The sequence below is a fragment of the Leptosomus discolor genome, chromosome 3 (genome assembly GCF_034619465.1).
Source record: "Leptosomus discolor isolate bLepDis1 chromosome 3, bLepDis1.hap2, whole genome shotgun sequence".
Classification (NCBI taxonomy): Eukaryota; Metazoa; Chordata; class Aves; order Leptosomiformes; family Leptosomidae; genus Leptosomus; species Leptosomus discolor.
Window position 1 is genome coordinate 58,849,125 of NC_141393.1, and position 24,893 is coordinate 58,874,017.

Consider the following 24,893-nt stretch of genomic DNA (forward strand, 5'->3'; position numbering starts at 1 on the left):
ACTAATTTAAAATATTTAGGTAACTGACTCCCAAATCAGTTTATACCCAAACACAAAAAGTCAATCCTAATAAATTAGAATAATTTGAAACAGTTACTGTACAAATTCCAGTGGAAAGGAAGAAAAACCTCTCCAAATCCATCCACATACACCAAACCTGTTTGATATTTGTACCTTGTGCTTTTTCTTTTCTTCCTGTTGTTGCTTTTCTTTTTTTCAGATCAGGGTAGCTGTGAGCTTGGTGCTCTTATTTCACCCATTTCTTTAATCTCAACTTTCTTATATTTTCTCATCCTCAGCCACCTCAGCATAATTAGCACGGTGATGCCAAATACAGCAGTCAGTGGCACCACAGCATTAATGCCAGCAGCCAGTTGTCTCATGCAAAACTCTGGTGGCTTTTCACCAACATGTTAAATCCACAGTTTTTGAATATCCAGAGTATCTCCATTGACAGAGACAGTCAATGTTTGTTCAAATGAAATACAGAGTAATTTTTTTATATCTTTTTCAAAGTAATAGGCTACATCAGCTATATCTACATCACACCTAGATTTCTCATTCTGGTTCAGGCATATTTAGGTAAGTGGGGAATCATACTTAACGGCTCCTATGTGCTTGGGATGCAGTTTGTATGGGCTCTCAAACAGATGTTTCAGGGCCTTTGCTATGTTGGGAACATCAAAGGCTCTGGACCTGTTTTGTGCTTCAGCTCAATGGAGATCCAGCTTGTTCTAACCAGTTCACCACAACTCAGGCTTTTGTCCCCCTTTCCAGTTCTTACTCCAGCAGTGTTCACACACCAGCAGGTGTTGGTTTGATTGCACTGCCTGGCTTTGCAAATACCACTGTCCTCTCAGTCTGGATTGTAAATGCCATCATTACCTACCAGCCCACGGGGACAGCCCCGGAAGCGCTTCTCCTTCGGGGGGATCATTTCTGCCTTCATCAGCAAGCATTCCGAAGTCAGTGTTGAACAGTCTACTTTGCAATTTGAACCTACCAGCCTGCAGGTGCAGTTCCCAGATCCGTCCTGGGCACATACTGTCCACTTGTTGGTTACACAGGTACAGTTGTTCTGAGCTGATGAAGCTACTGCCAGAATCAAACCCAGCAAAGCCCCAAACAGAGGCTCCATATTGCAGGTGAAAAGCGTGGGTGAAGTCTCGAGTGACAGCAGGCAATATCTGAAACATTAATCCATTCATGGAGTCTGCTTGTTTCTAGAGGCTGGTGTGCTGCTTCCTTTATCAACATTCAAATCAGACCCACCAAACAGGTTCTCCTTCCCAAACACAGTACCCAAGTCCTACAGAAGTCATCGAGCTGCACTTTAAGCTATTGCTTTTCGGGGAGTGGCACCAATGCCTGCCATCCCGCTTGCTTGATGAGGAGACAACAGGGAAGAGACAAAAGCCAACGTGAAATATAGCTCCTACCTTGGGCTTCCCTTCTGGATTAAAGCACAAGCAGCTTGCCCTTTTCCTTCTTTAAACTTTGTATGGACTATGCAAATGCATGTTTTAAGCAATTTATCCCATTTTTTGTACTCTTCCATCATGGTTTTTCCTGTGTCTTCTATCACACAACTTCGGTATCATTGCACAGTCTAGATTCTTACACATTATGGACTTCCTCCTTTCTGCTTTTGTATGTTTATAAAATAAAGCATTTTGGAGTTTTACGTATGCTGCCTGGAGCAGCTGCCAGTTCAGGAGGAGCAACTGTTCATCAGTGTGATGGCTGCTTTCCTACTTACAGAGCAGAGGAGTGCAGTCTCATCTTCCAGCATGGAAAGCTTCTCTCCCCACTTTCCTTTGGCACATACTCATCCCAAGGCAGTACTAGGAATGATGATTTTCATGCTTGCATTACTCTTACAAAGTTGTTAGCTGTTTCTGAAGAAATTTTTCAATCTGAACTTTGAATAATGCCTTTCACAGTACACTCCAGTAGCTCCCAAGTGTCCTAATGATCTACAAAGCATGAGTTACTGTTTCCATGTGTTTTGGCAGGAGCTGAAAGATATTTTCCAGTTTGCATTAAGCAAGTCCCATTTGTCAAACACTGCCAGACACTTTATAAATCGTTATTTTGGGACCAGTAACCCCCACAGAACAGTATATGCCATTCTCCCATCCACGCAACTTGCACACTGCCTGGCAGTCAGCTCCTTTTACCTGTGCTGCTGTTTTCCTGAGGGCCTGCCCTGCTTCAAATCAATGCAAGCTGGGCTACTTGTAGTGATGGCTTGCACCTCTGTGAACAGTAGGAAGTCACCCTGGCTGCCAGTGAGCATTTATAACACAGTATAGGTTTAAAATTAGAGCTCCGGAAGTAAATACCCGCTACTACTAGAGAAGGGCACGTTCTGGAGTTGAACTTTGCAGCTAGACCTATTTCTAAATAAGCCACAGAAACACACGCTACTCAAGGGAGCAAAAATGAGACAAGTTCTTCAAATTATTCCTGGCTTCCTTATAGCATATTATCACACCTCTCCATTTCCCCTTCCTTCAGATAAGCATAACAGTAGTTAACTGTCTCAGAAAATAATTGAGATCTACAGCTAAAATTATTATTAAAATTGCTAGGTATTTCAGGTTGTCATATTGATGATCCTTTCATAATAGTTTAGTAACTCCCTGGTTTTTGTTTCTAAGTCACTCCTTTATCTATGATAATCTGCTTTTTAAAAAAAATTCACATCCCTCCTTCAAAGTCAAATCCATTTAACTGTCACCTACATACTCCTGTTTTGGTTTTAGTTCATATTATGAACTTTAGAGAGAGTAGGTTTTGTTTTTCTTCTGTCTGGAGGGCAGCACTTCAACTGCTGTAAACGTACAGCTCACAACTGGCCTCAGTGAAGCGATGACAACTTCTATATGGCTGAGAGCTGCGCTGCCCTTGTGCTCAGACAGCACCATATAGACGGGCAGTAACAGAACTTTTTACTAAAAAGCACTCTGCTTGTATGATCTTTACAGATGTTGGTGCTCAGTCTCAGCCTCGTGTATCATTTGACAGTTTCCCCTTCTTACAGACACAGTGAAGTAGAGAAAAAGGAGCTTGTTAAAAGTAATATACAGGAGAAAAAACACAGGTAACTAAATGAGATGGTCTGTCTTCCCTACTGGTAGAAGATTCTCATTGCTGTTACCTTAATTAAAAACTGCATGCATTGTCTTCCCTCAAAGCATGACGAGTTTCAGAATATACCCATTGCTAAGCAAAAGCGTAGAACAGCAGCAAGAGGAGGGCAAAGAAGGAATAATTCTAAGTTTCCCTGAGAGAGCTGCATAAATTGCCAAAACAAAAGTACACTTTTCCATTGACTTTTTTATACTGGTGGATTTTCCCCTCTGTAAATAAGGACAGAACAGACATTTTAAAGACAAAAGTCTTTCCAAATATCTATATACATATATATTTATAAATATTGCGCTGTAATCCCTCTATGACACTAAAAAAAATATTATTTCCTTTAATCCATACTAAGCTGTAATAGCACTACAAGAGTTAATTATTTAGAACAGCAGGCTGTAAAAGGCATAATCCTGTAGGAGATGAGGAGTGCATTATTTCTTTAGTGATCTCTGCTTCCATGGAAACAATTTCTCGGCACAATTCTAAATCTCATAAAGATAGGGCACTAGGTCTATGTAAAACAGCAAGACATTTCCAATTAAACAACCAGAACACTTTTATCTGGACCATTAAATACTTTGTTCAGTATCAAATATGATTACAATGTTCACTGGGATGTTAACAACCAGCCACTTCCCATGCGCTGGTTCTGTGGGGCCGGATGAAGTCGCCCTGCACCCATTCTGACATCCCTCCTTCCCCTCGCTGGTGCTGGGGTGCACCCTCTACCGCACCACGCATTTAGAGGTGCACAGTACACCTCCGTGCTGCTGGCTTCCCACTGCCACAGTGTCCCTGAACGACGTCCTCATAGCTCAGTAACGCCCAGCAGACCAACTTCTGCTAGAACAGCAGGAAAGAGTTAATCTGGGTCCTGCTGCTGACAGAACTAGAGCTAGAACCAACCCCCTTGAATCAAATTTGGGGTAATGAATATAGTTGTTCGAAAGGTAATCTGATGATCATCTTTAGAAGTCACTGGAGTTGCCCATGAAAACAAACCCATTACATTACTTTAGTGATCCTACAGCCAGGATCCTCTCTGCAACTACAGTGTGGAAAATACCGATCTACCATCCTGGCATCCCTGCCACAAAGTACCGCTGGATAATTTTCTGAAGGAGACTAAAGCAGAGGGTTTATAAGAACAAACGAGAGAAACAAATCTATAAGCGGCTGCTGGCAGTTTACAAGCACTAGTGCGAACAGTTTTGCTCTTGGTTCAAACCCTTTTTGTATCAGCTGTGACAAAGCTCCCTCTAGTGGTACTAAACTTGGTTGAATCACTTGGTTATTGTTCCCGATAGAGTCGATACCGGATCTGATATCTAAGAGACAAGAAGCTACTAAAAACCACGGAACACATCTTTCATGGTACTGCGCATACGGTCTTTATTAGTAGACTCCCGCATACCATCAGTCAGGAATATCAAAGCAGCAAGCAAAAGGATAAAAAGTACTTGATATCAATGGCAACAGTGTTAACGTGTCTTGTTTGGCTGGGTTGGAGGTCAGGTTTTGTCTGTTTGTTTTCCCCAACTGAATTGTTCTTGGAAAGTTACTTTTTTAAAAAAATATGGGCATTCCACTCCACTCCCCTGGAACACAAGGCACATCTCCCTGTGAAGAAGCACAGCTGATAACTGGGACAGCAAACTTCACTCAGCCAACAAATGCCCACAAAGGACATTTGCCAAAAGTTACATCTTAGGGGTTTTGTTTGGTTGGGCTTTTTTAAACTGTTGACTCTTCCAGTTTAAATTGTATCATTCTACTTGCTACTCAACCATTTCCCAACTCCTGAGGAACAACTTGGCAAGGGGTAACAGCTGGTCTTACATAAAGAATGAGCACATTAGTCCACAACAGGTACACTAAGTCAACGCTAGCATAAGAAGAATTGCTAAATGGAACAAACAAAAAAACAGTTTTCCAATAAAAATATTTAATGCCTTATATGTGTTTGGTCGCAGAACTGGCAGTATTAGTGAAAAAGATTTTTATCTTCTTAGAAGCATGCAACTTCCAAACTCATATTATTAACCACACAGTCAAAATAAATGATGAAAAGTAGGTTAGTAACGTTCTCACCATGGCTCCTGCCCACAAAATAACTTAGCATCACAAAGGTGGTATTTCCAGTTCACATATAATATTGTGTGGTAATCCTGGATTATGATGGTACTAGCAGTTACATTTCATCCCACGCCACTCTGCTCATGAACTCTCAGAACATCTGAGTCTTTGTGTATCAAAGGTTCAATACTGCACCATCTCCTCAAGACAGAAACTGCTTCAAAAGTGTGTTTTACTCAAAACTTTTCTTATGTAACATCACTGTTAACTCCAATTAATACAGCTGTATTACTTTAACTCATTTTAGTAATTAAACAGAGAAACAGCCAGCACATTGTTACCACTACTTGGGTAATACTGACACCTGTCCTTAAACGCTTGGAAATGGACCATATGTGTACAAGGAACACTATCTACTTCATATTGCTGTTGCATGAGAGGTTCAAAATTCTCCTACAAATCAGAACTAATTACAGCTTTGAGTACATACATTGATGCTGTGTGATTTTTCCAGAGAGTAACCTATGCAAAACTGCGAAAGAATACCTTACGCTGCAGACCACTCCACAGCTAAGCAGGCAAGGAACGCTTTCTCACCAAGAGTTTAGTTTTAACTAGAAATACAGAAAGCCATGCAATATTTTTAATGAGGAAGTCCCAAAGATGACATTTAAGAATATATGCAGACTGAGTCAACATGCCTTAAACCAAGTCTGTAAATTATTAAAAGCAGTGGGATCTGAAGCTGCACACCAGCAGATCTGAACACAGAAGACAGCAGAGAACACTACCACTATTTCTAAGTCCATAGCTCTTGAATCTGCATTGGGAGAATCACTGAGCATCAAGGGCTCACATTTTCTTAGGATCAGGTTCTGCACCTTCCACTAGTAACAGAGAGACTGACATTTATTTTATGAGGCATGATAAATAGTAATGTTAACTAAAGGAGTTCCCTCCTTGGGATGCAACTCTACAATTTTAAAGTTTTTCAAACTCTTAATACAAATGAAAAGCTGAAGTTAAAAATGTAAATATATAAAATCTTAAAATTCCATTTATGTTATGTAGAACTAGATAGATACACACATAGGTAATTTTTTAAAATAAGAATTGACTCTATTGTCATCCCTCTAGATACAAACTCAAGGTCTTGCTTGCTTCATGTTCTCAAATGTATTTTAGTGCTCTCTGAGAAACTTTGCCCAAGATAAATCTGTGTAAACAGTAATAACTGTATACAAGCCAAGTTTCTTCATGATTTAGAAAGCAACATTTAAAGCACATTTTTTTCTATAGATTCACAGTGATACAGGAAACATTTCCAAGTTGCAATCAAGAAACTTCTCAATCAAGATCAATCTGTTTATAACTAATTTACCTGAATATATACTTGTATGAAATAATAACTGAAGAACTGATACAGAACTGTATGTTTTCTCATTGAACTACACATTATAGAGAAGACTCTGAATATAAAAGTTGGTCTGTTTTTTCTCTTTAAAAAGACAAAAAATTTTCTGCTTGTTGCACTCACTTTGCCATCAGTCAGAGCCGTGTTTCCACAGGAAACAGTGGCAATTGGAAGTGGACAAACCACAATGATCTGGCAGAAGAACATAGTACCTCCCTGTAGAATGGAAGATCAGAAAGACTGCAACCTGTAATAAGACAGGAGTTATCATTTCCACTGGAAACAAGCACAACCACTACTGAGAAGCCATGAAAACTTGCCAGCTTTTCCTCCCAAACAGAGAAGCAAGATGGCAAAGAACATGCCAAAAAGCTATTTGACCATAGGGATCCATGGGGAAAAGAAAACAGTAAAAAAAAAAATAAAATCATATGACATAAACCACAACTGATTAAAAGTTCAGACTGGATACCAGGGAGGTTTGAAATCTGCAAGCTACAAAATTTTCATTTCAGTTCAGTTTCTCTTTTGTGAATTCATTCAAGTTTACAGTCTCTAAAGCATTAGGGAACAAACTAATTCCCAGTTAGAGGTGTACCTCTAGAAGAAAAACAACAGAAAATTCCCAAACTGAAAGACTTGAGAGAGGACAAACCCTCCTTGAAGACTGAAGCCCAGTATTCTTGCCAGCTGACCTTCTTCCCAAACAGCAGACTGTTGGTCAATCAATGAATTCTGTGGCACTCAGTTTTTTACAACATGTTAGGATTAAGCGTTCCTCATGTAGTCAAGTCACACACATCCTGAGTTTTACAGTTTAAACCATAACAATACAGTGACACTGGGTGCTGTAAGAGTTACTATTAAAATGGATAATAATGCTGAAAGAGTTGACATAATGGGGAAGAAGGGAAGAAAATGAAAAAATAAAATTGAAAAGTCTGTAACTTTGTTTTGTTAAAGTCATCACACTGGCAACACGTTTGAACTTTCATTCTCGTTTTCTTCGGCATTACTCTTTTTCTCATTCTTGGAGGAGGAAAGGAATAAGTTTTCTATCTGAGTCAAGAACTCTTCTGCAATGAAGCAGTTTGTTACCTTGCCCAAAGTCTTCCTCATGCACTCCAAAAGCTAGACAAAAGAAAAGGAGATTTTTTTTTTAATTGTCATTTTTCAAAGATTTATTTTTTTCCCCGCTTCTAGCCAGTAAGTATCCCAAAAGGATTTTTATTTATTTATTTAGTATTAACACTACAGAAACTGTTCAACTACACAATATAAGTTTTAGAAAGGACCAGTCACACAGGAACACACAGGTGATTTAAAACCGGTTCTGTAACAACGGCTAAATTCAAGAGCATTCTACCAACTCGATTTGAGATTTAAGCTGTTTATAAACAGAGTCATGTCGAAAGGAAAAACAAACCAGATGTGGGTAATCATTGTATACGTGTTTTCTGTTTATGTCTTCTGCTTTGGGCAGATTTTCTGACTTGTTTGTTCAATTGATGCTACAGCTGTAGTTACTCAGAACTTCATAGCAATGACTACGGTGACTGGAAAACTGAAGTTCTCACTTACGCATGCCAAGCACAGCACAGCACTACTGTACTGACCGCACCACGGACTAGGAAGTCCAGATCTGCTCTCGAAATGCATGCAGTTCTTGACACTAAGAACACACAATATGCTGAGAAAAGACATTAGTTTGCCATTCATTTTCTCCAAACTGAGGTTAAAACTTGGTATCTGCACGTCACCATCGTCCCCAAGTCTCTCAAATGGGCATCCTTATTTTCACTGTGCTTGTAAGTAAATAAGCTGCACCATAGAAATAATTTTCTGTGATTAGTTTATATCTCAGATTTGTAAAAAATGTACCTTCAGGGGACTTCTGATGATACAAAACAGATTTGTATTTAAAAAAAACCATTTAAAATTAAAAGAGTTAAAAGAAGAAAACTTACTTTCTGCAAACAAGTCAGGTCAGAATCTCTACGAAAAATTTTATCCATGGGGACACTGCTGTTGAAAGAAAAACAAATATCATTGCTGTAGACAGCAGACACATCTTTATTGAAACATCAATAATAAACACACAAAAAGTCTGAACTGGCTATTCTTTGAAACAGAAGTAGACATATACCTATGGCAGAATCTGTATTTTTCAATTATCCATCTTGTTTTTTCAAATATTAATTCCCACTGAGGTTCTTCCAACATCTGCTGTACTTCAAATTTGTAGGGCAGGCCTGTAAACAATTGAACATGATTATTGAGTGTTTCGAATATGTTCACAGTTGTTTTTCTCTTTTCCAGTTTCAGGCACAACCCCTTCCTTCCCCCTAACGGTTCCTAATTTATTACTGACTGCAGAAGCTTGCAGTCCTGTTACTTGCCAACATTAAGGAGGTTAAAGAAAAAGTATGATGTATTTTGGATTTCAAATTCAATTTTGGTGGGAGTAGGGAAGAAACCTGTTCTCCTCCCTGCCCTCGTCGATTCCCCATGCTGTAAGGAAGCACATAAAGAAATCTACAACATAACAGAAAAATGGTGAAATTAACTGAGTTTTTATAGCATAGTACCACCTTTGTAGTCTAAGATCTCTGTGGTTGTTAAGTGAATAAAAAAGGTTTTGTTTTTCATGCATGAAGTGGCTGATGAAGTGGCTGACTCTGGTTCTAGATTTCAGAGGAATTTTGTTCCTAAAGGAAGAAGTTCCTCTAGTTTATTGCAGGTGGGGGAAGAGGAATTTAGAAAGTATTCTGAAGGAATACCAGAAAATTACTTCCAGAACACGATTCAGTTACTAAAAACTGAGGAGAAAGAGACTGTAAATTTCAGTAAGGCATTTAAAATAAAAAAAAAAAAAGAAGAAAAAAGTGCCTTTGCAAGATCATAAGAATTTAACAAGATGAAACACACGCTTTCCAACTAGACCTCGGAGTAAGGGAAAATAAAGCAATAAATACACTTTGTTATTTGAACACACTCAAATGTGGAAAGTGTTCGGTGCAGAATGCATTTCCAAGGGTAAGAATTAATCTACAGCAGTATTTATGGCTCATATTAAATACTAATTTTTGTTCATTTGCACAGTGCTACTGCCACGGTGTAACTTCTCCAAAGAGCTAGAGGAGATACCATTTTGTAAAAAGTTGGTTTCAGGAGATAAACATAAATATGAAGCCCTCTCAGACAGAAAATACATGTGACAAAAAACCCATCTACTTCCAAGGACAGATACAGTTGCTCAGTATTTCCTGCACAGTGCAAGGGTGGGACACATGGGAAATGAGGAGAGAGTACGGTACTATCAGTATGGTAAACAGGATTTGCTGCACAGATGTGGCTGCCGCTTCACTTCCCCTAGGACTCTGAAGCAAGTCTCCAGGCAGATGGTCTGCCTTGCTTACTTCCACAGGAAAAAACAGTCAGCTCACATGGCCTCCGCTATTGCCTTGCCAAGAAAACCGGAAACCCTGGAGTTTGGATGCAAAAAAAAAAAATCAGGACTTAACCAGGGGGAGGGAAGAAGAGAGAGAAGCAGCAGCAACCACAACCACATACTGTTATCATGGGAATTTTCCCCAAATTACCGTCAGGGAATGAGCAGAAGACGTGATCATCACTTGAAATACCGTAAATTTTGTATGATGGGTTTTTAACTATTCAAGAAAGGAAAACATCCCGTTTTCATGAAATGCCAGTGACATCTTTAATCAAGAATTTGTTCTCTTTGGTTGGGACTCGTGCCAGCACACTGTTCTGTCCTTCGTATCTCCTGTCTTCCTGGACAGCTGGCAAGTTTCAGCCTCTGACCTCCCGAATGCCGAGTTACTCAAATAAGGGTTTTTGACTGCTATAGCAGCCAATTCTCTGTATTATGCTTCCATCTCCTCCATCAGAGAATTTTCAGAGTTTTGTAACGCAGCAAAGTCTAAGTAATACATGAGAAGCAGTTTCTCAGCTATTCATACGGTTACTGGATGTAAATAAGTGACCCTCGTCCCAATCCTTTTAATTTCTTTCATAGATTGTTAGAAACACTAAACACAGAAAAACAATCTTCTATCTGTTTATACCTGTATGTTCTTGTCACGACAGCCTGGGCTACTTGCAGGATTAGTCTTTAAGTGAAATTCCTGATTTTGTACAGCACAAGTTACCGACACAAATACATAAATACCTATTTCTCAAGTTCAAGAGAAGACAACATTTTGCCCCTTAGTATCCAAAAGGAAAAGAAAAATTAAGACAATGAATAAAATAGCAGTACTTACGGTAGGAACCATCAGAACTGATCTCATCGCTAATTACTAGACAAGTAATCTGAGAATACGGAAGAGGATTATTTCGGTTGTAAGGACTTATAATCATTCCGATGAACATGGCACCACCCCTGGAGAAATAACTCTAAAAAAAACCAAACACACACACAAAAAACCCACATGAAAGAAATACAACCTTTTGCATAACAGCATACTGAAATTGAAAAAAACAGAATCTCTGTTAATTAATGAATGAACTGATTTTCAGATGCATTAGAGCAATAACATGTATTAACATGGTAAATACTAGGGAGGCTTTAGGGTCCTTGTGTTTTTTTTTTTTTTTTGCTATTTATTTAATGTACAGACCAACAAGTACCTGGTACTTAGCTTGAGTGTCAATATCCCGTATGGAGGGGTTGGGGTCAAAGGCCGGGTGGGAATGGTACCATCCGATGACGCTGTATCCCCTGCCAGCCAGCGTTTCCGAGGCCTGTGTTTGGGATACTGGATCCATCTCGCACTGCAGTCCTGTACTGAGACTATTGCATGGCTCTGCTGCACAGACCTGTTAAAAAAGCCTCCAGATGGATAAATGCAAGAAAATCTCCATCAGTTTAAGAAAATCTAAAGAACTTTAAGAGCCATATGCCAGGTCTTCCTCAGGCTAGAACTGACAGGCCAACACTTGAACATAAGAATAACTAACATTTCAAGACTACAGCAATAAACTTGAACTTCAATATACTTAAGTAGTTGCCCTTCAGAAATAACATTTACATCTATTCCAATTATAGAGATTACCATAACAGTTCTAATATTTTAGAGAAAATGTAAAAAGACACTTACTTCTACAATTTTATCAGCTTCAGAGTATCTTCCACCCAGCAGCCCTATTACTTCTGCCATAGACACATGAGAGTGCTAAAATGACATTAAACAATTACTTAAGTCCAAGTTGTAGAATTCCTCCTAGTTTTGATCTGCACATGACAGAAGACATTGGCTTCACAGCTACAAGCCAGTAACTTCTCAATAACATTTAGAAGGAAAACTGAGGACAGCTAAAGATTCTCAAATATCCAGTGTTTCCATTTAAAGCAAACAGAAAAGGTGATGTTTGCTTCTTACATACACGCACGTATATAGTGCATTTGTATCACCCTTCCACCCATGAAGCAATGCTAGCTTCAAAAAGTGAAGCCTGTGCAGTGCTGAACGACTGCACCAATTGTGGTGCAGCCTGTTATTAAAACAACAAACCACACGTTGCTTTATAAACACAAAACCAATTCCCAGACTAGTAGAAAATGAACCCCTAAGTTTTCAAAATGTCAGTTTATTTCAGAAAGTAGCTTTAAGCAAATTATATTTAAAGTATAATGGAGAGGGGTAAGCAGTAACGCTGTTACTAGTTTTTCTAGAAGGTAAATGGCTGTACACTAAGCACAACATAAATAAACCTTTATTTTTATTTTAGGGGCTTTATTTAAGCCTCAATTTTCACTTCTAGGTCTGAATGCAAAGAAGTAGTGTATTTCTCAATCTTCTTATATTGTCCATTTAAAAAAAACCAAAACAAACACTCCCCCCAACATACAATCACAGCTTTTCGAAAGATAAAACTTAATCCTTACCAAATCCATTATTAGAAGTGCTTCGGAAGACACTTTCACCTGAAAAGGTTCCTGAAATGACAAACACATCATGAGTACACAACCAATAACATAAGCAGTAAAGCATTCTTGACTGTTCACTCAGAGGTACATACCTGTTTTTCTTCAGTGAACAGACAGCACGGTATCAGCTGAAAGGGATCAAAGGAACTATAAAATGAAAGAAAATTTCTCTAAACATGTAGGACAGTCAGAAACTTTTCAAGTTTCCCACTGTCTCCTTGGCAGAGAAGGAATAACCTTGTTTTCTTCACTGGATTTTCTCATCCCCCACTAGGATGACTTCCACCACATACAGCCACTTCACTACCCACACTCATGAATTTCAATTCAGAACACTTGAAATGCACACGTTATTTCAGACTGTAATACACATTAATGATTTACGGCATTCCAGCCTGACACTACTCAAGACAATGGTTTCATTTCTAGAAGAAATATGTACATCAAATAATACCTTTTTATTTGCCTTGAACCTTTAGAAGATTTTGCAGGTTTCAGTTTTTCTTCCTCTCTTCTTCTTGCTAATTCTTCAGCAGATAGATGCTAAAAAAAAATTTTTAAGAAAATGAAATGTCTTAATGTCTTAAGTGCTCTTTCAGTAGTAATTCCAAAACCAGCCCACAATAAATTTTTGACATCATTGTCCTCTCAAGATGCTATCAATTTGTGTGTGTGTTTTACAGGACTACTCAAGATAAGAGGGCAACAGCCATAGCAGAATCAAGCAGTGGTGAAAGTAGTGACAGTCAGAACTAGTCCATAAGAAGCCTGATGAGAGAATTCTTACATTCTCCAAGTCAATCAAATTCAGTAAAATCACAACCCATATCGCAAACCATGTGTAAATCAAGCGTGATAACTATGGGGAAAATCTGCCATTACAGCCCATGACCAGAATTTATGATGACACTGCATTAGGGATGAGTGTTTTCAAACTTTATTTCCATCCAAATATGTATTTTGCAGAAAGCGTTGGAATAATTAATCACAGTTACTCAAAAACAGGTATGGCATTGTAAGATTGCAGGAGTAATTGTTACAGGACCTCATTACTGAAGGTTGCAAATTTAAGTAGTTTTCTGTACAAAAGAAATAGGAAGTTTACAGTTCTCTTTCTGTGTAATTTGAAACTGTAGGCACGAACAAGTGGATATTTTCTTCCCAAGTCTTCTATAAAATATTTAAACATTTATGAATTTTTCTAAGCACTTCATAAACTTCGTATTTCTGGGGATATTGCTAGTAGCAGAATTAATATTAGGAACTTCTAACACCCACATTGTAAGAAACAAAGAAACCATATAGGTGTGGAGAAATGCTAGGCTCGTACGGTTATCACACTGTCCCTGGACAGAGCAAGAACAAGAGCTGAGCAACTTGCTCATCTGGCAAAAAACAGCAAAAGGGCGAGATTGCTGGTATCTGCTTCTCCCTTCTACAAACCTTGTGCGGGGAGATAACAGCTGAAAAAAAGGGAGCCTCGTGGTGGCAAGACAGCTCTGTTTTGGCTAAAGAGTGAGGGACCAAGCAGAAAAACAGCTTCAGCACAGAACTTTGAAGGCTACAATGCCCTGGAGTGAAACTTTTGCTTAATTATCTAAAAAATTAATAGAACAGTTAACATCCTTGCTTATGTTAATGAGAATTATAGAGATCATGCTATACATGTATGACTATGTCACTCAACTCTCCACCTAAATCATGCTATACATAACCCGTGGGAGGCAAAACAAAGAATTAGAGAATAAAGAGAGGAGAATAAGGGGTAAAAATTGGGAGAAAGGTACTGAAGATCTAGAAGAGACGGTCGACAGGCTGTGCTCCTCTTCCTCCACCCAAGATAGGGATGCCTTCTTGCCAAGAACTGCACCTTCACCCCTGGTGAAGAACACCCAGGAAAACTTGGCCAGCGCTATTATAGTACATTAGTGCTACTGCAGTAAGTGCATTTATCAACAGCAACTCCGTACCTGTTATACGTGTCGCCTTAATAAATTACCCGTATTTGCCACTTCGCAAAACTGTTTCAGCGAAAGGCCCTGAGAGGACTCAGACAGGCAATGTCACATCTTTACTCTTAATGTGACAATAGGACTGGAAAAAAAAAAAATAACATTTACATCTTATTCTCCTGTCCGCTCTTGTTAGCTTTAGTAAGGCAGTTAACTGAAAGCAAAGGGCCATGGGATCTCCTACGAGACAAGACAAAGAGCTTTATAGGCCTCGAACAGTGTAGGGTGATACAGGCTCACAATGGGAATGCCTCTAAACCCTGAAGTACAGCCGTATTTATCAGCAGCATGAAGATCTAACAGCCGCTACATTATTTTCAAATTATTGCTTCCACAAGGAGAGGTGAAGTACCTATTACACAACTGTTTCCCTTGTATATTTGATGCAACACCACCTGCTAGCAATTAGCAAGAATTAATTCTTTAAGGAAAGTTTAAAACACAGAAGAGTTACCTCAAATGTCTGTCCTTCCAAATCCTTTGCGTCACACCAGTTTCCCCAAGGGTCTCGCACTCGCCGCCTTCTTGTACGCTGCAGCAAGCAAATCAATACGAGTCAAGGATTGTACTCCTGAAAAATCTGCATTTGCTTCATTTAATAAGCCATGAAAACATTGTCCAAAAGGCTACTGCCACATGAGTGTTACTGACGCATTTCCAGAAAAGGAAGAAAACCCTGGAGCTCTGCAGAATGAAGCAGTTCACATCATCAGTGAAGTTCTCAGTTTTTAAGGCTGTAAAGCATAACACCTGGTTGATGTTCCATGGATCATCAACACCTCCGACACAACAGTTCATTATTATCCAGCTCTGAATTACAGCTCAGACAATACAAAAAGCTATAAAACCAGGATGTTTACACCCAGTGTATGCTACCATTCTTTATATATCTTTTTTTTTTTTTAAGTAGGATTGATTAAGTTTTCCTCTCATCAACTGATTTATTTTGCTGTGAAGTACCTAAAAACGCTACATTAAGCGTGAATATGAAAATGACATCTGGCAAGCCTTGGTAATCCACATAGTTATCAGTGAGTTACTGCTGTACTTAATTGTGTGCAGAAGGCTCTCAGTAAGCCATACCATACACCTACCATACTTAACAGTTAAAATGCCAGCAACAACCACACATTACCAATACACTCCACTATTTTCCAGCTAATTCAGCTAATAAATTACAGAGGGGTGGGTAGAAAAGGGTCAGGGATGCAAGGAAAAGCCTGAAAGACAATCACAGTTAAGTCCTTGAATAGCAATTGAACACATAAGAGAGCAGAAGTTAGGGCAGACGCCTGCCAGCAGAACTTGTACTGAGGCTGACACTCGAATTATAGGGCACTCTACTGAAACTGCAAACTGAACTGCACTTCCTGAGGTGCCCTAGCTTGAAAATGAGAATTGAGAAGACCTTCTCCACACTGAATGTTTTTCGCTGCCCCCACCAAAACATACCATGGACTGCAAGCGCTGAGCAAGCTGGTACGCTTCCACTGTGTCCTTGCCTTCTCTGGACCGTGTTTTATCAGCTGGCTGGGGTCGGTTATAGACAGCCTGTTCTGCAGGAGACACCAGAGAGATACACTGTACTTCAGTAAAGGATAAAGCTACACTGTACTTCAGTAAAGGATAAAGCTACTTACTACTGGTACAGAGCCAGGAATTACACAGGTAAGTGGTAATGATGAATGCCATCAAGAAAAGAAAAAAAAAAAAAAAAAAAAAAATCAACAACAAAAACCCCCACACTGAAAAGACATCTCGTGACAGTCATATTATTGACAGATTGTATAGCCCTCTCCCACTACCACAGCATTTTTAAGGCAAGAAAACCTCCTTCCTTATTGTTAATTTATTTTTAATAACCTTCACTCAGACAAAATGTATTTGCAGGACATTCCTCCTCTCCTAGGTGACTGTCATTCAGCTTTGGACCAAAATCAATCCAGAGACTCTAAAACAACATTAAGTTACAGGTGTATATATACTTTTAACACATCATCCAATTTTAACATTTGAATCTTGTAAAAACTAGCCCTGAGGATGAAGATACTGTTTTTTATTCAGGAAATAGTTATAACTTGAATTCTGTCTTATGCACAGGGACAGCAGAATTTCAGCTACAGCAGGTATCAGTGCTGTGAGCACACATACACATCCAACAGTGAGTGGACACACAGAAAAGCACAAAACAACAAAAAAAAAACAACCCCAAACACCCCACCAGCTGGTGTGCTGGTATACATGAAGCAGGGGAAAGAAGAAAATAAAGAAAAGGTCCTTGTGTAGAACAAAAAACCATAATCCTGTAAGCAGGTTAAAAATTCCTCTAGATTTTCAAAGGTCATGAGAGACAATCTGCTCAGTAGGTCCTTCCTAGGAAGGAGTGACATGTACCTTCTGTGTAAGCAGTACACCCTGACCTTAAGCAGTCCTCCAACATTAACACCAAAACAGGCTACAGCCATACAGGCTGAAACACAACTATACTAATGACAGTCCAAACAAAGAATCTCATCTACAGAACTTAAATGTAACAACAGTTATATTTAAGACATTAAGAGTATAGAGAAGTTGGAAGATTTTCCACATGGATGCTTGACTCCGACTAAGGGCAGTCATCCACGCCTCAATGAAGTGAGCCTACAACTTTTGGTTTAAAAATCACATCTACAAACCTTAATGTTTAGCCTTCACATGAAAACATTAATTTTAATTTAAAAAGCTGACAGTCAACAATAGACGCGTTCAGCATGTACTGATTAGAATTTAAGTTCTGAACTGATTCAATAAAAATATCTTTACCACAGCCAAAGTTAATTGCTCCTATTAATTCCAAGTACGTGTGGATCCGTCCAATGCAGTTAACATCACCGCAGTTCTTAAGGCCCGGGCGTACTGAAGTCTTATTCAGGTATTTGGGTTTACACCTCTCCCTAAAATAAAACGCAGCACGTTGTCAAATATTGAAACAAATCATGGGAGGAGGAAGGAATCGTGTGACTTCAGCTGAGGTTAAGATGAGGCACTGAAGTGTTTCTTCCCTCCGCGATGCACACGCTACGCACCACTATGCAGGGCAATCCCAGCAAAAATACAAACTTCACAAACCACATACAATTTATTAGAGGGTTACTCAGACACATTCTTACTTATGCAGAGTGAAACTTATGTTCCATGCGTTAAAAACAAACTGTTCAACACGACCGGTGCCAGGAAGCGACGAATTACTGAGAAGTACTGTGATACTGTCAAAGTGACAGAAGAACGTCTGCATTAGATTAGTCTAAACAGCTCGTCTACTCATAGGCTTCCCTGGTGTAATAAATAAGCCTGTTTTCACTCTCTAGGCACTTATTACTTGTTTTTAAACTGATAGTGAATCATTTCAGTTCAACACTTCCCTGGTATGGAATTTAACAGTTTCTCTGCAACTAGAATAAGCTGTCAAGACACAGGACAACTGAATGAGAACAGAGTTAAACTCAGCAATTCTTTCTACTTAAAAGCGAGCTAACCAACACAACAAGCACACGAATCAAAACTGTTAACAGAACAAACAGTATTTTGAGCCCACTGCCACAAATCACTATGGCTCCTTAAACTGACTGTGGAGACGGAATATAAAATATACAACTGTACAAGCACTACTCCAAAGTGATTCTTAGTTTGAAGTATTTTTTTGGTCAATGTTATCTGCACTAGCACAGACTCCTTCTTCTAGCTGCCCTTCCATAAAGGGAGCACTACAATACTACAGTCATTACAGAATTAATTTAATTTAATCAGTTCTTTTGAGGAACCATTTATTAAAACTACATATGTATTCTTACATATAGAATGACAAAAACTGGAAGAAAATAATGTAACCAAATGTAATCAGCTTGTTCTGATATAGGACACTCATTTTCATAACACTTCCAAGTATTTTCATCGCTTAGCTTCCAGAATGCCAGAAAAAAAACCTGGGAAGACTCAAAAGAAGCATTAATAATCAGTGCTGTTCACTCACAATCTTTATAATGTTACCAAAAAATTAATTTTACTCTTTTCAGAAGTCAGTTGTTAGTACTAAGTAGTGTTTTAACTACAACAAAGCAGGACATAAGTCATCTTAATCACTTATTTCAGTAAATAAAATTCTTGCATCTTACCATTGATCCAAAATATAATTCCTAATTTTCAAATAACGCTCTGGTGTCTTGGCCTGGCGCCCTTCAAAGAATTCAGGAATAGCTTGCTTTTCTTCTTCCAGAATGATGCTTCTGTCAACCTCCACTTCTTGATCAGGTGGCTTAAGCTCCTCTGCTTCTTCTTGATGATCTTCTTCCACTCGGCAGGGAGAAGGAAAAAGCAACCCGTTACCAGCCAGGTCTCTCTGGTCCTCATTAAGCTCCTGATCAGTTACTTGTCTAGTACCACGAGATGTTACTGGTCTGCCTGGTTCAGCTTTCTCAATAAAATTATTGTATTGCTGGTAATCTAAATTCACAGATTTATCACCATTCAGGCGCTGAGAACATGTTGCTGCAACACCTGGAAATACCAATGCATCTACTGTATCTTGCTTGGTATGTTGAGGATCTTCTTTAGGTAAAGAAATTGCAGAACTGTGTCTGACAGATGAAGAAACATGCTCCGCTCCTTTTGTTTCTTCAACTGGACTTTTTGAAATAACAGCTAATTCAGATTTTCCAGTTTCTTGCTGGAAGGTAGAAGAAAGTAGTTCATCCATGTCATCAGTTATGTCTACTTCTTCGTCGTCCGACAGCTTTTCAATTTTCACTGCATTCAGATTGGGGTCTGCACGGCCTCTCAAGCTTCCAGACGACCATGCCTCTACCCTTATCCCATCATCAATGGGAAGACTGCTCCCACACTGACTGTGCTCTTCTTTTTCAGCATCACCGTTTTTTGCCTTAGGAAAATACGAAATACTTTTAGGAGGGAAAAACAAAACAATCCCCTCTGCATCCCAAATAGTCAGAACTATTTTACCCGAACGGCAGACATTCTGAAGTTTCTTCCTCATCTTACCCTTTTAATACATTTTAATCCATTGCAACTGCCTTTTACACAGCATTACAGGTACACTTCTAGCCCAAGAGTTAATGAATATGTATTTCCGTTAAAAAACAAAAAAACCCTAGAGAGTAGTAATTTCTTCTTGAATTCCCATGAAGTCTCAAATGAGGCTACAGCTAAAACTACAGCATAGAGCTAAAACATCTGTGTAGTGGGAAAAAAGTATTTTCACACTAACAATCAATAGTACAAGGGGCTACAAGTATATTATATTTATTGTTTAGTTATACAAGCAATAAAAATACTGAAGTCATTCTAGGACTTGGAAATCAAGTCTGACTTCATATTCAAAACTGCAAACAAGCATATTCCACTTTTCTAAACATGGGCATGAACAGAGTATGTACTTTAACAGCAGTGCCCTGAAAAGACAGCTTAAAACCAGGCTACATGTACACAGTATACTTATCAAACCACCTTTTTGCTAACTACAAAGATACACTTTACCTTGTTCTTAAAATACTGCCGAGCGTAGCTCTTCACTTGTAGAACAGTACGACTTCCAATCAACTTGGCAATTTTCGTCCACCGGCGGCCAAATTTCACCTAGTGCAACACAGCACGTTTCAGTTATTCAAACTCTAACATTCCAGACACGCGCCAAGAGTTTAATGATCCATTACAAACGCACAAACAGCACTGCAGCCCACGGTAAAGAACCTTCCTACTCATTCTACCAAGAAGAAAATTGTATCCAAGAGTAAGTTATTGATATTCTTAACTAGAGGATTTTCTTCACTCAATTCAGGCACACTCTAAGTTATGCTGCCTACTAACCCAAGGAAACCCACTGAAACAAATTTGCACTTGGCGAAGCAAACGCCATTCCATTCCTCACTCTACAACCATATAATCTGTAAAGACCCTACAACAGCAGTTAAAGGATTTAACTTCATTAGCTGATTTGCCTTAAGCATACACTCTACTTCCTGTAGTTAACTACAGCATTACAACTGTACAATGCATAAAGCTGTACATTTGAGATTTTGTGACCTCAAATTGTGATCGGCTTCACATGAACAAAATCTGATAAACACAGCCATTCAGGGGGATTCGTCATTACACTCATAGTAGATGGCAACTATTTTAAACACTTCAGAAGTACAAAAGCACAAGCAGATAAACAGAACATGCTTATTTATATTATTTATTATTTTGTTAAGAGAAACTAATGACTTCTGTTCAAAACATTACATATATAAACAAACTTACCAGTCCTTGTTCAAACAGTTCCTTCTCTTCAGATGTCCACTTTAACGAGTAGCTAGCTGATTTTGTAGGCGATCGCACCCTAAGGAAATAGGAAACAGAAGTCAGTGTTTTCTTAAAAATACATATTCTCAAATCCCAGTAACTGAAGGCAACTTCTGCCAGAAGGACTACTTCCTATCTTTGTTAAAACTCAAGATACTGTTTTAAAAATGAATGTGACTGATAAATAAAATATTGAGAATCATGTCAGCTCCTCCATCACAAAGGAAGATTCAAGACAACAAAATATCCATCACTAACCAACAGCACAGAAACACACAGAAACAAACTGAAAAGTTCAGACAAGAAAGCCAACAGGAATTAATGGGGGGGGGGTGTTTCGTGAGGACCACTGTGCTACAAAACACAAAACTAGTTTGCTACAGATCTATTATTACACACAATATTTCTTTGTGTTGAAAGGTCTAATAAATAATTCTGTACAGACAAACAAAAGGAACTAAGGAACTGTAGCTTTTTTTTTTTTTTTTAAATAGCATCTGGTAACTTAACAAAAATCAGGTGCCACTCTTCAAAATGCAACTCAGTCATTAAAACATACATACGTGACTTTTCCAGCTTTCTTATGTGGGCTGCAAATAAAAAACAAAGTGAAAATAAAAATTAATAATTGTGATGCTTTTTGCATATTTTGGAAGGCCTTTTCATTTCTTCTCATCTCACTGAGAATTTTTCCCAGAACACAGCTTACCTTTTCAGAGATCTTTTCTCTGCTTCCTTTTGATTGAGCCATATTTTTTCAGAAAGTGATTTATTAGACAAATAGTATCTGAAGTTGTCACTAAGTAAGTTTTCGAAGCAGCAGAAATATTTGTACGCATGGGAATTTTAATAATCCTATAGATTACACTTGACAACTATCCAGCTGTAGAAGCAAGTACTACACTACTTTCAAACCTGAAATTTCCCACACTCCTACCAGTTTAACGAATACGGAAGTGAGATTTGACCTCTGCACCCCCACGCTCACTTCACTTGCAGCAAACCAGGTATCCTGTTTCTGCCACAGCATTTCTCTTTTCTAACTTAGAAACCATACTAAAGTAATTTTCATTGTACTGATACCTCACCCATTTTCTGATTAAGCCTCAGGAATTCATTCTATTAGGAAGACTTTAATCGCTTTATTTTCATATTCCTCTATTACTGTGTACCACTACACTCAACTACAAAAAGGATATGAAAATAAATTGGCCGATAATGACTATAAGACTATAACCTACCTAGTCAGTGAGGTCAACTTATGCCAGAAATGTTACTACTGACAAAACTATTTAAGCCAACACTGCTTAGGAGAAAAAACAAGAAGTAGCAGCTGTTCCTCCCCATTTTAATTTTGCACACTGGCAGAAGTATGAGTGGAGCCAGAAAAAAAATCAGACAGTAAACCAGTCCAAGTGAAGCACAATTCAGCAAAAAGAACTAGCTATTTTTAGCCAGATCAACTGGTTGATCAGGTTCACTATGAAGGCACACAAACGGCTGCATCAGCACAATGCTCGAGGTGGCACTGAACAAGCAGAAGGGGGGACGAATATTGCTATTTTTGGTGCCAGTGCGAGCTTAAATCTGAAAAGCTTTGGAGCAATTTTCTGAAGAATCAGAAGCATCAGAGGAAGCTGCAGGTAACTAGATGATTTGTTCAGGGGCCCTCCTTGATTTCTGCAATCCACCTACCAGATGACAGTGCTTCAATAAGAAAAGATTTGTCCAGTTCCTTTGGAAACAGGAAGTTTTCTATTGTTATACAGGAAAACATACAAGCAAGTCAGCAAAAGGATACTCTTCTTCCAGCAACATTTTCTCAATGACAGCCCTGTTTTCTTCACTAATGCTGCTGTCCAATGTCCATGGCTGCAGACAACACAAATATGTTTTAATACTTGAATTCTGTCACACTGTTACTTGAGAATCAAGAATACATAATAGTTTCTAAAAGTAAACAAAAAGCACTGGTTAAAAACCTAAAAGAGCATGTACATAAAGGGAAGAGACTGGAGAAAACAGAAGTTCTGATAACCTTGGCAGACGTACTATTCGTTTAAAAAATACTTACGAGACTGTTATCAGTTCTCCAAGACGAATCAAGATAGTGATCCTGCAGCAAGCTTGAAGCTGTGTTTTCACGATTTCTGAAAGAGATTCCAGTGTTCAAAACAATGCAAACATAGTCAAACAAAATGAATGCCATCAGAGTTAAAAATAATGGTGTAGTAATTACCAAAAACATTGACAGATGACGGAATTGGATACCAAAACTAAATTATATATTGCAGACTATTATATAATGTTAGTCTCTTGTACTATTCCATTAGACATGGCATAAATCCCCCTCAGTAAGTTACCTTTCTTAGCAATCTCAGTAACAACTCCTCACCTATCTCACCGCAGGCTGCATGTGACACCAGTGAAACCCTTAACAGTAAAAATTCTCATCCAGAATGACTGAAAGCAGGAGGGACCATGTACAATACACACAAATGAAAGAAGTCAAAATTTTACGGACAAATAAAGAACTGTATTTTTAACATTAAAACTGTCATTCACTTGTATTATGTCTACTTAACATGTCTATCGCTTTCCCCCATTAAGGTAAAACCACCTTCTTGTAAAGAAAAACCTGTTTTCCTCCCAAGGAAAACTCATAATTACACAAGGTTTAATAGAATCCTATCAAACAGGGTTGTTAGGGCTCTTATGGACCTCATCCAGATTATGCTTCATCTTTTCTGTAAATAACTACTCATTACTTTTAGAAATCTGTCACTGATTAACATCATTGATCAACTTTCTTCTGTCTTAATGCAGCATAAAATCTCCTTAGTAATTGACATATTACTTGTTTTCAAAAATCTTTGCTTCCAGAGAATTCAGACTTTTCTAAAGACTAATTAGCCCTATATCCCCTGCAATGCTACTGAAATTAAATTCACCTACTCTCCTGAACTGCCAGCAGTTCAAGCAACTCTTTACAGGTAAGGATAAACTTCATGTACAGCCAGAAAACAATGTAACTCCTGCTTCTCTTGCAGCACACCAAGAAATGGGTCAGCTCCATAGTCCCCTTTGCCCAGTATTCTGTCTCCAGCAGCGGAAGCAGCAGATGCTACTCTAGGACACAATCCTCTCATACTCTCTCAGCATCTACAGCTGCTAGATTTGCAGCGTTGCAATCGCTGCCCACTCGCTTCAGCACCTGCCCAGAGATCCCTTACCCGTGACCGTGCTGAATCCCTTTTCCAACGTTCAGTTGTCTGAGCCGAGCTGCCTCCGCAAGTTCACCACCGGTTACACAACACAGTACCTTCTGCAAAGGAGCCTCCCGGCAGCCTCACCACCAATGCGATGGCAGCAGTTCTACCTTCACCTCGCTGCAATCACTTCACAGGCCCCATTCTCACCACCCTGCCCGATGACGTTCAACATCGGCGCTTCCCCCCGCCGCCCCCCCCCCCCCCCCCCCCGGGCTCTCATTGAGACTCCAAGGTTTCTCCCCTGAGGCGCCCGGCGGCGGGAAGCACCGGCCCGGGGCCGCCCCGCCCGGCCAGGCCCCTCAGCAAGCGGCAGCCCTCCCCCTCGCCAAGCCCTCAGGCCAACCCCAGCCGCCGCGGCCACAAAACCCCTGCCCGCCGCGGGAGGAAGGGACGCGCTCCCCGGAGCGACAGAACTACCAGCCCGCAGCACGGTCCTCACTCACCCCGGTGCCACCTCTCCGGGGACAGCCGCCGGGTCCCCTTCGATGTCCACCTCCAGCTCCTCCGACGCCGCCATGACCCCGGCCTCGCCGATCTCGCGAGAAAAGGCGGGAGTCGCAGCGCCACGCCAGCGACTGGGCACGCGCGGAGCGCAGCGCGTGCGCAGGAGCTGTCGGTGAGGCTGCGCCCTGAGGAGAAGCCGGGGCGGAGGCGGAGAGATGGCGCTGGGGTAGGCGGGG

General features: G+C 39.6%; 2 protein-coding genes across 2 annotated transcripts; both read right to left on the bottom strand.

Annotated features, from left to right (window-relative positions):
- Positions 1 to 221: 221 nt before the first annotated feature.
- Positions 222 to 1,138, bottom strand: TACSTD2 (tumor associated calcium signal transducer 2). The gene is given in 2 exon segments (XM_009962084.1): positions 222 to 700; positions 703 to 1,138. Coding segments are annotated over 2 exon segments (915 nt in total).
- Positions 1,139 to 4,517: 3,379 nt separating this feature from the next.
- Positions 4,518 to 24,730, bottom strand: MYSM1 (Myb like, SWIRM and MPN domains 1). The gene is made up of 20 exons (XM_086463290.1): positions 24,657 to 24,730; positions 23,016 to 23,091; positions 22,743 to 22,813; positions 21,651 to 21,728; positions 21,505 to 21,531; positions 20,900 to 20,978; positions 20,135 to 20,233; positions 18,757 to 19,520; positions 17,408 to 17,538; positions 16,058 to 16,161; positions 15,060 to 15,137; positions 13,048 to 13,136; positions 12,686 to 12,740; positions 12,552 to 12,602; positions 11,764 to 11,838; positions 11,294 to 11,482; positions 10,927 to 11,059; positions 8,787 to 8,892; positions 8,608 to 8,665; positions 4,518 to 7,771 (listed from the first exon to the last, which is right to left on the bottom strand). The coding sequence occupies exons 1-20, from the start codon at positions 24,728 to 24,730 to the stop codon at positions 7,607 to 7,609; spliced, it is 2,502 nt and encodes an 833-aa protein (XP_086319416.1). The 3' UTR covers positions 4,518 to 7,606.
- Between the last annotated feature and the right edge of the window lie 163 nt (positions 24,731 to 24,893).

Bases quoted from the DNA above. Each gene is read 5' to 3' on its own strand.
- MYSM1 (XM_086463290.1), bottom strand. From the start codon at position 24,730: ATGGCGGCGTCGGAGGAGCTGGAGGTGGACATCGAAGGGGACCCGGCG. The intron at 23,092-24,656 runs GTGAGTGAGGAC...AATCTCTTTCAG, and splicing joins CCCGGAGAGGTGGCACCGGG to AAATCGTGAAAACACAGCTT. The intron at 21,729-22,742 runs GTATCCTTTTGC...TGACAACTTCAG, and splicing joins AAAATGTTGCTGGAAGAAGA to ATACTATTTGTCTAATAAAT.